General features: G+C 37.4%; 1 protein-coding gene across 2 annotated transcripts in view; it reads left to right on the forward strand.

The window, feature by feature from the left end:
• BBS9 (Bardet-Biedl syndrome 9) overlaps positions 1–12,967 on the forward strand; it is a 473,303-nt gene that overhangs the window by 115,488 nt on the left and 344,848 nt on the right. For both annotated transcript variants that reach the window (XM_018047135.1, XM_018047136.1), the window contains exons 6-7: positions 3,449–3,623; positions 10,500–10,584. In XM_018047135.1, the coding sequence (XP_017902624.1) occupies positions 3,449–3,623; positions 10,500–10,584 (260 nt within the window). The remainder of the gene's footprint in view (positions 1–3,448; positions 3,624–10,499; positions 10,585–12,967) is intronic.

Here is a 12,967-nt window from a genome sequence, read left to right on the forward strand (position 1 = left end):
TAGAGTAACTTGATTTTCCTGTGACAGAATTCTTCCCTTTGTGATATTTAGACAATAGTATATAGTAATCACACTAGCAGATGAAAAGTTATAGTCACTGGATCTTTCTCAGATTAGAGATACTATCAATTCAGTTGCTCAGTTGTGTCCAATTCTTTGTGACCCCATGAACTGCAGCATGCTAGGCTTCCCTGTCGATCACCAACTACAAGAGCTTGCTCAAACTCACGTCCATTGAATCAGTGATGCCATTCAACCATATTATCCTCTGTTGTCCCCTTTGCTTTCTGCTTTCAATCTTTCCCAGCGACAGGGTCTTATCCAATGAGTCAGTTCTTCGCATCAGGTGGCCAAAGTATTGGAGTTTCAGCTTCAGCATCCATCCTTCCAATGAATATTCAGGACTGATCTCCTTTAGGATGGACTGGTTGGATCTCCTTGCAGTCCAAGGGACTCTCAAGAGTCTTCTCCAACACCACAGTTCCAAAGCATTAATTCTTCGGTGCTCAGTTTTCTTTATAGTCCAACTTTCATATCCATACATGACTACTGGAAAAACCATAGCCTTGACTAGACAGACCTTTGTTGGCAAAGTAATGTCTCTGCTTTTTAATGTGCTGTCTAGGTTGGTCATAGCTTTTCTTCCAAGGAGCAAGTGTCTTTTAATTTCATGGCTGCAGTCACCATCTGCAGTGATTTTGGAGCCCAAGAAAATAAAGTCTGTCAGTGTTTCCATTGTTTCCCCATCTATTTGTCATGAAGTGATGGGACCAGATGCCATGATCGTAGTTTTCTGAATGTTGAGTTTTAAGCCAACTTTTTCACTCTCATCAAGAGACTGTTTAATTCTTCTTTGCTTTCTGCTGTAAAGGTGGTATCATCTGCATATCTGAGGTTATTGATATTTCTCCTGGCAAACTTGATTCCAGCTTGTACTTCATCCAGCCCAGCATTTCTCATGATGTACTCTGCATATAAGTTAAATAAGCAGAGTGACAATATACAGCCTTGACGTACTCCTTTCCCAATTTGGAACCAATCTGTTGTTCCATGTCTGGGTTTAAGTGTTGCTTCTTGACCTGCATACAGATTTTTCAGGAGGCAGGTCAGGTGGTCTGGTATTCCCATCTCTTTCAGAATTTTCCACAGTTTATTGTGATTTACACAGTCAAAGGCTTTGGTGTAGTCAATAAAGCAGAAGTAGATGTTTTTCTGGAACTCTCTTGCTTTTTCCATGATTCAACAGATGGTGGCAATTTAATCTCTGGTTCCTCTGCCTTTTCTAAATCCAGCTTGAACATCTGGAATTTCATGGTTCATGTACTGTTAAAGCCTGGCTTGGAGAATTTTGAGCATTACTTTGCTAGCGTGCGAGATGAGTACAATTGTGAGGTAGTTTGAGCATTCTTTGGCATTGCCTTTATTTGGGATTGGAATGAAAACTGACCTTTTCCAATCCTGTGGCCACTACTGAGTTTTCCAAATTTGTTGGCGTACTGAGTGCAGTACTTTCACAGCATCATCTTTTAGGATTTGAAATAGCTCAACTGGAATTCCATCACCTCCACTAGCTTTGTTTGGAGTGATGCTTCCTGAGCCCCACTTGATTTCGCATTCCAGCATGTCTGGCTCTAGGTACAGGATCATGGTTATCTGGATTGTGAAGATCTTTATTGTATAGTTCTTCTGTTTATTCTTGCCACCTCTTCTTAATATATTCTGCTTCTGTTAGGTTTCTATACATATGTTAGATATACCATTTCTGTCCTTTATCGAGCCCATTTTTGCATGAAATGTTCCCTTGGTATCTCTAATTTTCTTGTAGAGATCTCTAGTTTTCCCATTCTGTTGTCTTCCTGTAATTCTTTGCATTGATCACTGAGGAAGGCTTTCATATCTCTCCTTGCTTTTCTCTGGAACTCTGCATTCAGATGGGTATATCTTTCCTTGTCTCCTTTGCCTTTAACTTCTCTTCTTTTCTCAGCTATTTGTAAGGCCTCCTGAGATAACCATTTTGCTTTTTTGCATATCTTTTTCTTGGAGATGGTCTTGATTCCTCCCTCCTGTACAATGTCATGAACCTCCATCCATAGTTCTTCAGGCACTCTGTCTATTGGATCTAATCCCTTGAATCTATTTGTCACTTCCATTGTATAATCGTAAGGGATTTGATTTAGGTCTTACCTGAATGGTCTAGTGGGTTTTCCCTACTTTCTTCAGTTTAAGTCTGAATTTGGCAATGAGGAGTTCATGATCTGATCCACAGTCAGCTTCTGATCTTGTTTTTGCTGACTGGATAGACACTGTACTGTAGAAATGATCATCACTGTCATCTTCTCAGTGTATTTGAAGAATGGTGAACCTTGTAGTTAATATTTTTACAGACTAATAGTAGAAAACACTTCATAATCTGTTTATAGTTTGGGGGCTTCCTTGGTGGATCAGCTGGTAAAGAATCTGCCTGTGATGTGGAAGACCTAAGTTCGTTCCCTGGGTTGGGAAGATCGCCTGGAGAAGGGAGCGGCTACCCACTCCAGTATTCTGGCCTGGAGAATTCCATGGACTACATTGTTTAGTTCATGGGGTCGCAGAGTCAAACATAACTGAGCGACTTACAGACTAATGCTACTGCTGCTGCTAAGTTGCTGCAGTTGTGCCCGACTCTGTGTGACCCCATAGATGGCTCCCCCCATCCCTGGGATTCTCCAGGCCAGAATACTGGAGTGGATTCCCATTTCCTTCTCCAAGGCATGCATACATGCTAAGTCGCTTCAGTTGTGTCCGACTCTGTGCGACCCTATGGACAGCAACCCACTAAGCTCCTCTGCCCACGGGATTCTCCAGGCAAGAGTACTGGAGTGGGTTGCCATTTCCTTCTCCCTTACAGACTAATACTTACAGTTTAATAGTAGAAAACATTTCAAAATCAGTTGATCGTTTATGACAGTCTATGATTAGTATTATTCAGTATTAATTGTTTTCTCTCCCAACAGGGCTCAACACTGATTTGTATAAAACTGGTGCTTAATACATGTCTATGGGTTTGGTGTGCTGTGTTTGACTGATGTTTAAGTCTTGTGAAAATATGGGTTGACATACTATGAAGACGAGAAATAGCCTGGTGGAGAACAGTTTATAGTTCTGATTTTGGAAAAAATAAATATCTTGCAGAGTCATGACTGTTCTCAGGGATTATCTTGAGCTAGAAATTTTAGCTCATGAAAATGAAAACAAATATATTTAAAACTATAGACATGAATAATGAAAAAACTGGGTAATGTGTATAGAGTGAAATACAGTAATCTTATAGCTTCATTGGTTTGCATTCTGAGATTTAAGCTGCTCATTTTGCCCCTGGCAGGAAAAATTAACTTTGTGTTGATCAGTGATAAAATCATAGTATTTATAAAACGAATATGTCAGTTAATTTCCTTTAATTTTTCTTTAGGTCGTGATTTAATTTGTATCCAGTCTGTGGATGGGATGCTGATGGTGTTTGAGCAGGAAAGCTATGCTTTTGGGAGGTTTCTCCCTGGCTCTCTTTTACCCGGCCCTCTTGCTTACAGTTCCCGAACAGATTCCTTCATTACTGCTTCTTCCTGCCATCAAGTGGAAAGTTACAAGTGAGTACGGATCTTGAATCTTTGGAATCATGATATTTTTGTGTGTGTGCGTATGCTGCTGACAACAGAGGATGAGATGGTTGGATGGCATCACCGACTCAATGGACATGAGTTTGGGTAAACTCCAGGAGTTGGTGATGGACAGGGAGGCCTAGCGTGCTGCGATTCATGGGGTTGCAAAGAGTCGGACATGACTGAATGAGCTGAACTGAACTGAACTGATGCTGCTGATCAATTCTTTTCCCCAAAGAGCTTGAATATAGCAAATAAAAAGGAGAGTGATTTTGTTGTTATAATGTAATTGTGGTGACTTTGTGGATATAATTTACATATAAAATATTTGCAAGGCAGTATAGTACAGAGATTGAGAGGAAGGATTTGGAGAGAGGCACACGTGGATTGAAGTCCTGATTTTGCGACTCTCAGCTGTGTAAGACGGTGGCCTTATCCTGAATGTAAAGGAGATAGCAACATCTATTTCGATGGATTAAGAAGGATTAAGTGTATGGTAAGTTACCATGGGGGGGTGTGTGTGTGTGTGTGCACATGCGCGTGCATGCACACTCAGCAGTGTCCAACTCTTTGCAACCCTATGGACTGTAGCCCACCAGGCTTTTCTGTCCATGGAATTTTCCAGGCAAGGTTACTGGAGCAGGTTGCCATTTTCTTCCCTAGGGGTTCTTCCTAACCCAGAGATGGAACCTGCATCTTTTGCGTCTCCTGCATTGGCAAATGGATTCCTTACCAATAGAAAATGCTCAATAATTATTGCGATTGTTCCCTGAATTATAAATAATAAAACACAGGGTAAATGAAAAACACTCAGATACAAATACATATATAGAATGATTTTATAACAAAAAAAAGAATGTATGTGACATGAGAAGAATACTGGGAAGAAATACAAGTGTTATTATGAATGTTTTTAAAAGAACAGTTCACAGAAGTGAAGTATGATAATGACCCTTTTCACTAGAAATTTTTATCGATTTTGGTGAATTGTGTTTGAGAGAGACCTGTTTTTCTTCTACCAGCTAAGTTTCAATAAGAATTATGGTTTCTAGTTTTGAGGCTATGCTTTTTGTTGGAAGAGAGAATGGGAAAAAAATGTAGATATCCATTCTGGGAAAAGAAATAGTCTTGGAGAATTATAATATCTTCAGCAACTTTATTTTTGTTATCTTACTGATGGCAGCACTTAGAACTTTAAACATCTAGGCAGCACTTCATTATAGCCTTTCAGTATTGTTTTTGGCCGCATGATTTTTCCCAAGGCAGGAAGGAAGTATATAAATTCATCAGACAACAGCTGCAAATTTTTGCCTCAAGTTTTATTATTGTGTATATTGCAAGTTAACGTAGTTTTCCCTTGATAAGTGACCATCTACGCTTTGAGAATTATTGTTAAGGCAATGAGGATTTAAAACTCTGAAAATAAGCAAATATTTGTGACTAAGCAGAAGTTAACTGATGGAGGTAGTGTATCATTATGTCATGTTCCTTCTACAGTGCCTATGGCTCTTGTCCAAAGGAGATTAATAAGTTGTGGCATTGCTACTGGTAATAAATAAAATAGTATAATTGTTTTGAGACACTGAAAAAAAATCTGTATAATTCATTCAATCCTGCCAAAACTTAAGCAATATTGAGGAGATCTGGATTTCAGCTTTCCACCCTAGTTCTTGCCAAATAGTGTGATACTAGCAATGTTACACTGGGGTCACGATATAAAGATTTGAATGTCCCATGACTTACTCTTTGAAATATGTGGAATTAATATGTAATACTCTTTGAAATATGTAGGAATTAATTTGGTAATAACTCCAGGAGTGATTAGTTTAGGAAGGAATGTGTAGGTTTCTTTAATGTGAAGGTTTAATCTCACAGAAACTCATACTGTTTTAACTGTGGTGATTCTCCAGCATACTGATCTATTAAATTGATCTTCATCTAGAACTAAAAAGTACACACTTTATTTATTATGTGAATCTTTTATAATGGTAAAATGCATGGGATTTGTGATTATTATGAAATGATGACAGTCAAGAGGGTTTATAACATTAAGCGCTATATAGTATTTATATACACTTTTAAGCATAATAGGTTAAATGATAATCACAGTTTTAAATGATAATCACAGGTGTAATTTAGGATGGGAGAAAGCATGAGAACTGTAGTTTTGGTCTTTGGAGGCTTCATTAAATCTATAATCAGTTAATATAAAAGGCTTTTAAGACATAATTCATCTTCATTTTTGATATTGATCTTTAATTACTTTGAATACAGATAAGTTATGTTCAGATAGGAACTGGAGAAGGCTATGAATCTCAAACTTTAGTGTACATAAGAATCATCTGGGCCTTCTTTTATAAAATGTATGTTTGCTGATTCTCAAGCTCCAACCCTGTAGATCTTGATTTAGTAGGTTTGGGAAAAAGATCCAGAAATCATTACAAATACATGCTCCAGGTGCTTCTAATTCAGGGACACACTTTGAATGTTGTTTTTCTTTGAAAGTGAGAGAATTGCCTTTTTTTTTTTTTTTTTTTTTTGGTAGAGAAGGGGCCTATGGCCATTCCCTTGGCCATGTTTTTGCCAACTTGGACAGTCTTTTATTTTTGTCTTTCTTTCCTTGTCAGAATAATTTAGGCAGTAAATCATGATTTGTCTACATTTTTCCCCCTCTTACTCAGCTCTTGCTTCGCATTCTGATTGACATTCAGGTCTTTATATTTTCAGTTGGATTTCTGTTTTTGTTATCTCTAATCTAGACTTTGACGGGCCTTGCTGATGTCTATTCTTTTAAAGTAGATGTTTAACAAGATCTACTTGTTAATGAATGAAGGAATGAAATGTTAATGTTATGTTAACATTATGTTAATGAAATGTTAATATTAATGTATGAAGGAATGAAAAGTTTATGAGGAAACCTTCTATTTTGTTACTGGAATCTTTCAATGAAAATGATTTTCACTAGCACAATCAAGAATGTTTTAGCTATTGTCAGAATGAACATAGTAATGCTTTATATCAGAGCTTCCAATTCTAGTAGAATTCTACAGGTTAAATTATCAAAGTTCCCAAATCTGGCACACTTTCAGGTGACAGCTATTTTTCATTTGAAAATAAATGATTTTGGAGGGTTTACTTTTGTATTTCTGTGACACCTCAATCCATCTTTTAGTTACTTGCTGCTGTTTTTATGATGTGATACAGAAGAGCACTAAATTATATGGTTGAGTTTGTCATTGGTGCTCTATGGGACCTGTTAAGCATTTGTGACTATTGGTTCAAAAAATACCATGGTTCACCTGGACTTGCTGTATCTGTGATTAGTGCCTTTCTGTTCTGAAAAATATGTATGACAGTCTTTCATGAAATTTTTTTTACATTGGACCTGATTATTCTTTCAGCTCTTTTAATAAGGGAATTTTATTCTTTAGCTTATATCACTGAACACTTGAGTGATAAGAAAAAATATCCAAGTGTTTTATTTCAGAATTTCCAAGTCTGCTTGGAGTTGTTCAGTTCTGAAAATAGATTTCCATGTACATTATTGACCCTAGTTAAGCAAATTTAAGAAAGAATTGTAAAATAAATGCTATTGGAAGTTTGTCATCATCTAAATTTATTGCCAGTTATGTTTAGTAATAAAATTCTCTTCTGAGCTGTCTTCCAGGAAGAGAATTGTTCTGGATTTAGAAATCAGGAGTGAATTTTGGCTGTGTCTCTGCATGTTGTTTTGATGTTAATGAGACCACTTTAGGGGTTCACTTATGCCTCAGATGAAATAATAACTCTCTACAGTTATATAAGAAGCTTCAAACAGCTCAAAAGCTTTGGATTTTTGCAACAACCTCATTAATACCCATATTATCCTCTGGTAGGTTGGTGTCTGCAGGAAATGAACTGCCTATGTTAATTATTGCCTGAGGTTAGATCCATTAGGACTGGTCCATTAGAGCTGGTCCATTAAGACCAGCTCTGGACTGATGTTTTAGTCACCAGTGCACACTATTTCTGTTATCATGAACCAGGAAGACTAAAGGAATCCTATTTGGTCAGAGTGTGAGGTGTAATTATTTGGGAGTTTTGAAGGCCTAGGGATATTGAAGGTCATCCTCAAATGGTATTTGCTGCAACTGCCTATGGGCTTTTTTAGCATGGTTTTACAAGGTTGAGATCTTCAGCCTGCTGCCGTTTTTTGGGTCTCATTTCCTATGGCTTATTCCTCTCTGCCAGGCATCTCTCCTAAGCTCCTGCCGTGGCCTTTGATGTCTCTTTTACTGCTGCATGCCTTTGCATGTGTTGTTTGCTTTGCCATAATGTTTTTCAGTCTTTAACAGCATGATGAGTTTTCACTCTTTCTTCAAAACCTAGCTTTCTCCTCCTTAACTGATACCAAGAACATATATATTTCCTCCACCTGTTGCAGGAAGGGGGACCCCTTACAGGCCCCGAAACTGGGCTCTTGTCTAACACTTGGAAATGAATTGTCCGAGGAGACACATGTGCTGACAAAGCAAGAGATTTTATTGGGAAAGGGCACCTGAGTCGAGAGCAGTAGGGTAAGGGAACCCAGGAGAACAGCTCTGCCACGTGGCTTGTGGCTCACAGTCTTGGGTTTTATGGTGATGGGATTAGTTTCCGGGTTGTCTTTAGCCAATCATTCTGACTCAGAGTCCTTCCTAGTGGTGCATGCTATGTTTAACCAAGATGGATGGCAGAGAGAAGGATTCTGGGAGGTGGTCGGACATGTGGTGTCTCCTTTTGACCTTTCCTGAACCCTTCTGGTTGGTGGTGGCTTATTAGTTCCATGGTCCTTACCAGGACTTCCTGTCATAAAACAACTCATGCAAATGGTTACTATGGTGCCTGGCCAGGGGGGGCGGTTTCAGTCAGTGTACTTACCCTAACATACCCATGTTACCTGTTTCTATCATATTCCTTTGGTACTTATATACATACCAGTCAGCACAGTGCACTCTGAGTTACACTTATTTGTTTGTATTATATATGAATCTCCTCAACTACTTTGGAAGGTCTTGGTGGATATAGGTCATGTTGTAGTTTTCCCCCTTGTTAATGCTTGTATGAGATCCCTACTATATGTTTATTGAATGAATGAACTTTATATGCATTAAGCTTTCTTATTAACTGGAAGACCGGTTTTCATGAATGTACTGCAAAATCTATCATAATTCATAGTCATTATTCATTCACTAAAAATCGGAGGCTTTTTACAGATGAAATATTGCTGACTGGAATAGAATACTTTACAAGTTGGTATATAACACTGAAATACTAGTGTACATTTTAGTGCTTATTTAGATATTCTACATTGCCTTTCTTCATTAAGGTCCCTGATGTTTACACTATCAGACATCTTTCTCTTAGACAATAGGAGCTATCTGAACATATCTCTTTACTAATTTTTCTCTTACCTATTGAAAGTGGAAAGGGATCTATGAGCCTAAAATTTCTTCATTTTGAGTAGGATTATTACTCTGAAAATGCACCATAAATTAATGGAAATTAGGGAATTTAAACTTTATTGTCTAAATCATTTCTAAATTGAATGATATTTATCAGTTTTGAAGGATGGTCTGAGCTAAATGTTACAATTTTAAAAAAATTTATTTTATTGTATTATAATTGATTTACAATGTTGTATTAAATGTTGCTGTTGAAATAAAATACTGATAGAAAGTCCAAATGTCCATAATGTCCATTATTGAGAACTTATTACATACCAGATAAATTACTAGGTGATTTATCTCTGTGTATATAGAAATCTGTATCTATCTATTTGTCAACCTGTCAGTCAAAAATTGGGTATCTAGTGTATATCAGATATTGTGCTGTGCTTAGTTGCTCAGTCATGTCCAAGTCTTTGTGACCCCCTGGACTGTAGCCCACCAGGCTCCTCTGTCCATGGGGATTCTCCAGGCAAGAATACTGGAGTGGGTTGCTATGTCCTCCTCTAGGGAATCTTCTCAACCCAGGGATCGAACCCAGGTCTCCCAAATGCAGTCAGCTTCTTTGCCGTCTAAGGTACCAGGGAAGCCCAAGAATGCTGGAGTGGTAGCCTGTCCCTTCTCTAGGGAACTTCCTGACCCAGGAATCAAACTGGTGTCTCCTGAATTGCAAGTGGATTCTTTACCAGCTGAGCTACCAGGGAAACCCTATCAGATACTGTACCAGACAATTAAATTATTTTTAAAATTCTTCTAACAATGCTTGAGTTAAGATTATTATTCTTATTTTATAGATAAGAAAGATTAAGGCATAGAGTGATTAATTTTCAAAAATTTTCTCAACTAGTTAATGGTTCAGCTGGGAATTAAACTCAGACCTTCTGGGGTCCACAGATATTAATAATTTCTACTGCCACCTTTTTTGGGATGGTTGCAATAACTCATCTGGTTGTTTTGCATTATTTGTATTTTTTTCTATTTTGGGTTTTGGTACTGGATCTTTATTGAATATTGTTATTTATCACATAAAATTCTAATGGGAGATACTTTGACATTTGGCAGAGCTATTTCCCCAATATTGAATTTTGGGACATATGGTTACAGTTTCATTATCATTACAGGTTTACATAGTCTTATGCCACAGTACAAATTCGTCATCATTCAGTAGAATTCATTACTAAATTCATTCACGAAATTTTACAATGTTTAAAATCAAGGAGAAGGTGATACATAAGATTTGTAGATTATGTATATTTAAAAATTTAATTATATTGAGATTATGTGCTTTTAAAGTAACTTACACATTTTAACTATAAAGTCACTTACAGTTATTCCATATCTTTTATTTTTTATTTTTTTTTTAATTCTTTTTTTTTTTTATTCCATATCTTTTAAACAGATACCAAGTACTTGCTTTTGCAACGGATGCAGATAAAAGACAAGAGACTGAACAACAAAAACATGGGTCTGGAAAAAGACTAGTTGTAAGGCCTTTTAAAATATATAAAAATTTTAGTAATGTTATATCTAGTCACAGATGTTTGTTCAGAATAAGAATTCCTGGGAAGAAAAATTAAAAAAATATATTTCAGACATTTTCTGTGTTAAGGTTATGTCAGTGATCAGAGAATTTAGTTGGCTGTTATTGAGCAATGGAGACACATGCCTCGTCATGGTAACAATGTACCAGATTATAGAATTGTGCCACTAGGATTATAAATGTCCAGATGAGGTCACTTTGAACTGAAATGATTGTAAACTAACAAAATAAAAATTAAAAAATTCCTTTAATAGACAAAAAAGTTGCTACTAGTATAAATGCATGATGAAATATGAGTAAAAGATGAAAATTTTTCACAGCTTACAAAGATTAAGTTTGTGCACAAGTGAAATTTGGTAACTTTGAGAAGTAGTTTGCAGCAAAAATGTTTGAGTTTTATGGTTTTTGGACTTATATTTAGATATTTCATCCACTCTGAGTTTATTTTTGCGTAAGGTGTGATGAAATGTTGTAATCTCATTCTTTCACATTTAGCTGCCCAGTTTTGCCGGCACTGCTTATTGAAGAGATTGATGTGCTGCTGCCTGGGCGTGCACCAATCATGACTGTCCCCTCCCTGCTTAGACATTGCTGTGGGTCTTAGCTGCCTTTATGTCTAATGGCTGGGTTCTTTCCACGGTCACGTTAGCTCTCGCTCCAGTGTGGAGCTGCAATATGACGTTAAGTGGGGCTGGAACATTCAGTTTGTTCATGGGACAGTTGTGAAAAGCCAGTCAGCTACTTACAAAGTTCTGATCTGCACTTTCTGCCATGTTTCAGGAGTGAACAAACTTGTGTGCACTCCTTCGGGAACAGAAGGCTCTCCCCAGCCTTCCTGTTAGTCCTACCAGCACTCCAACCGGTCAAGAGGCTCCTCTTCTTTGTGGAGGACCCCAGGACTGGGGTGCCTAATACATAGCTCCAACTGCTCACTTCCCAGGGAGGATCTCTGCCTGTGAAATCTCTCTTCTCCTCTGAGTCCTCTCCCTTGGGTACAGGTGATCATTTCTCTTCCCTTGCTGCCTCATTACATGTGAATCTCTTTCTCAGCCTTGGTTGTACAGGAGTCTTTCTGCCAGTTTCCAGTTATTTTTTGCTGAGAATTGTTCCGCATATGGAGGTATTTCTGTTGTGTTTGATGCAGCAAGTAAGTTCTACATCTTCCAACTCTGCCATCTTGATTTCCTCCTCTAGGAGGAGACATCTCCTCTATCTTTTAGCTTGCATTGTTCCCATAAGAAATCTTTCATCTTGTCTTGGTTCCTTGGTACACAATATCTTTTTTCTCCGTGTTTTTCAGGTTTTTTTCTTATCACTTCTTTTGAGCAGTTAGATTATAATGTGTTTTTTATAGTTTTCTTTCATTCCTTTTTTTTTTGGTGCTTATAGATTTGTTGAACTTAATGTACTTGTGAATTTATAGTTTTCATGAAATTTAGAAAATTTTTTAGCTATTCTTCAAAGATGTTTTTCTGTTCTCCATCTTTTTTCCTCCTCACTCAATTACACATACATTTAGGCTACTTGAAGTTACCCTACTGGTCACAGATTTGCTCTTTGTTTTAAAAAATTCTTTTTTCTATTTCATTTTGGGTAATCTCTACTACTGTGTTTTCAAGGTCACTAATACTTTTTCTGTAATGTCTAATCTGGTATTAATTCCTGTCTAGTATAGTTTCTCAGAGAAGGCAATGGCAGCCCACTCCAGTACTCTTGCCTGGCAAATCCCATGGATAGAGGAGCCTGGTAGGCTGCAATTCCTGGGGGTCGCTAGGAGTTGAACACGACTGAGCGACTTCACTTTCACTTTTCACTTTCATGCTTTGGAGAAGGAAATGGCAACCCACTCCAGTGTTCTTGCCTGGAGAATCCCAGGGATGGGGGAGCCTGGTGGGCTGCCATCTCTGGGGTCGTACAGAGTTGGACACAACTGAAGCTACTTAGCAGCAGCAGTATAGTTTCTATCTCTACAAGTTCAATTTAGGTGTTTAAAAAAATATCTTCCTTGTACACTTTTTAAATTAAATAGATACAATTTATTTAACATAAGTATTATAAACTGTATGTAATACAGTTTATTTATCTACATTATAGATCACATTGCCTGTTTCTTTACATGCTTGATAATTAAAAAGAAAAACTAAAACTACTAAAAACCACATTTTGGGTGGTTCTTTCCCTGGCTTTGAGTAATTTTCTGCATGAATGTGCTGATATGTACTCAGCTTATTTGAGAAGATTCTTAACAGATTTGAGTTCTGCCTCTGTGCTGCTGTCTAAGAATTTATTAGATGCCAGGATATTGGATGGAGGAGCCTGGTAGGCTG

Source organism: Capra hircus, chromosome 4 (assembly GCF_001704415.2).
Source record: "Capra hircus breed San Clemente chromosome 4, ASM170441v1, whole genome shotgun sequence".
NCBI classification, from domain to species: domain Eukaryota; kingdom Metazoa; phylum Chordata; class Mammalia; order Artiodactyla; family Bovidae; genus Capra; species Capra hircus.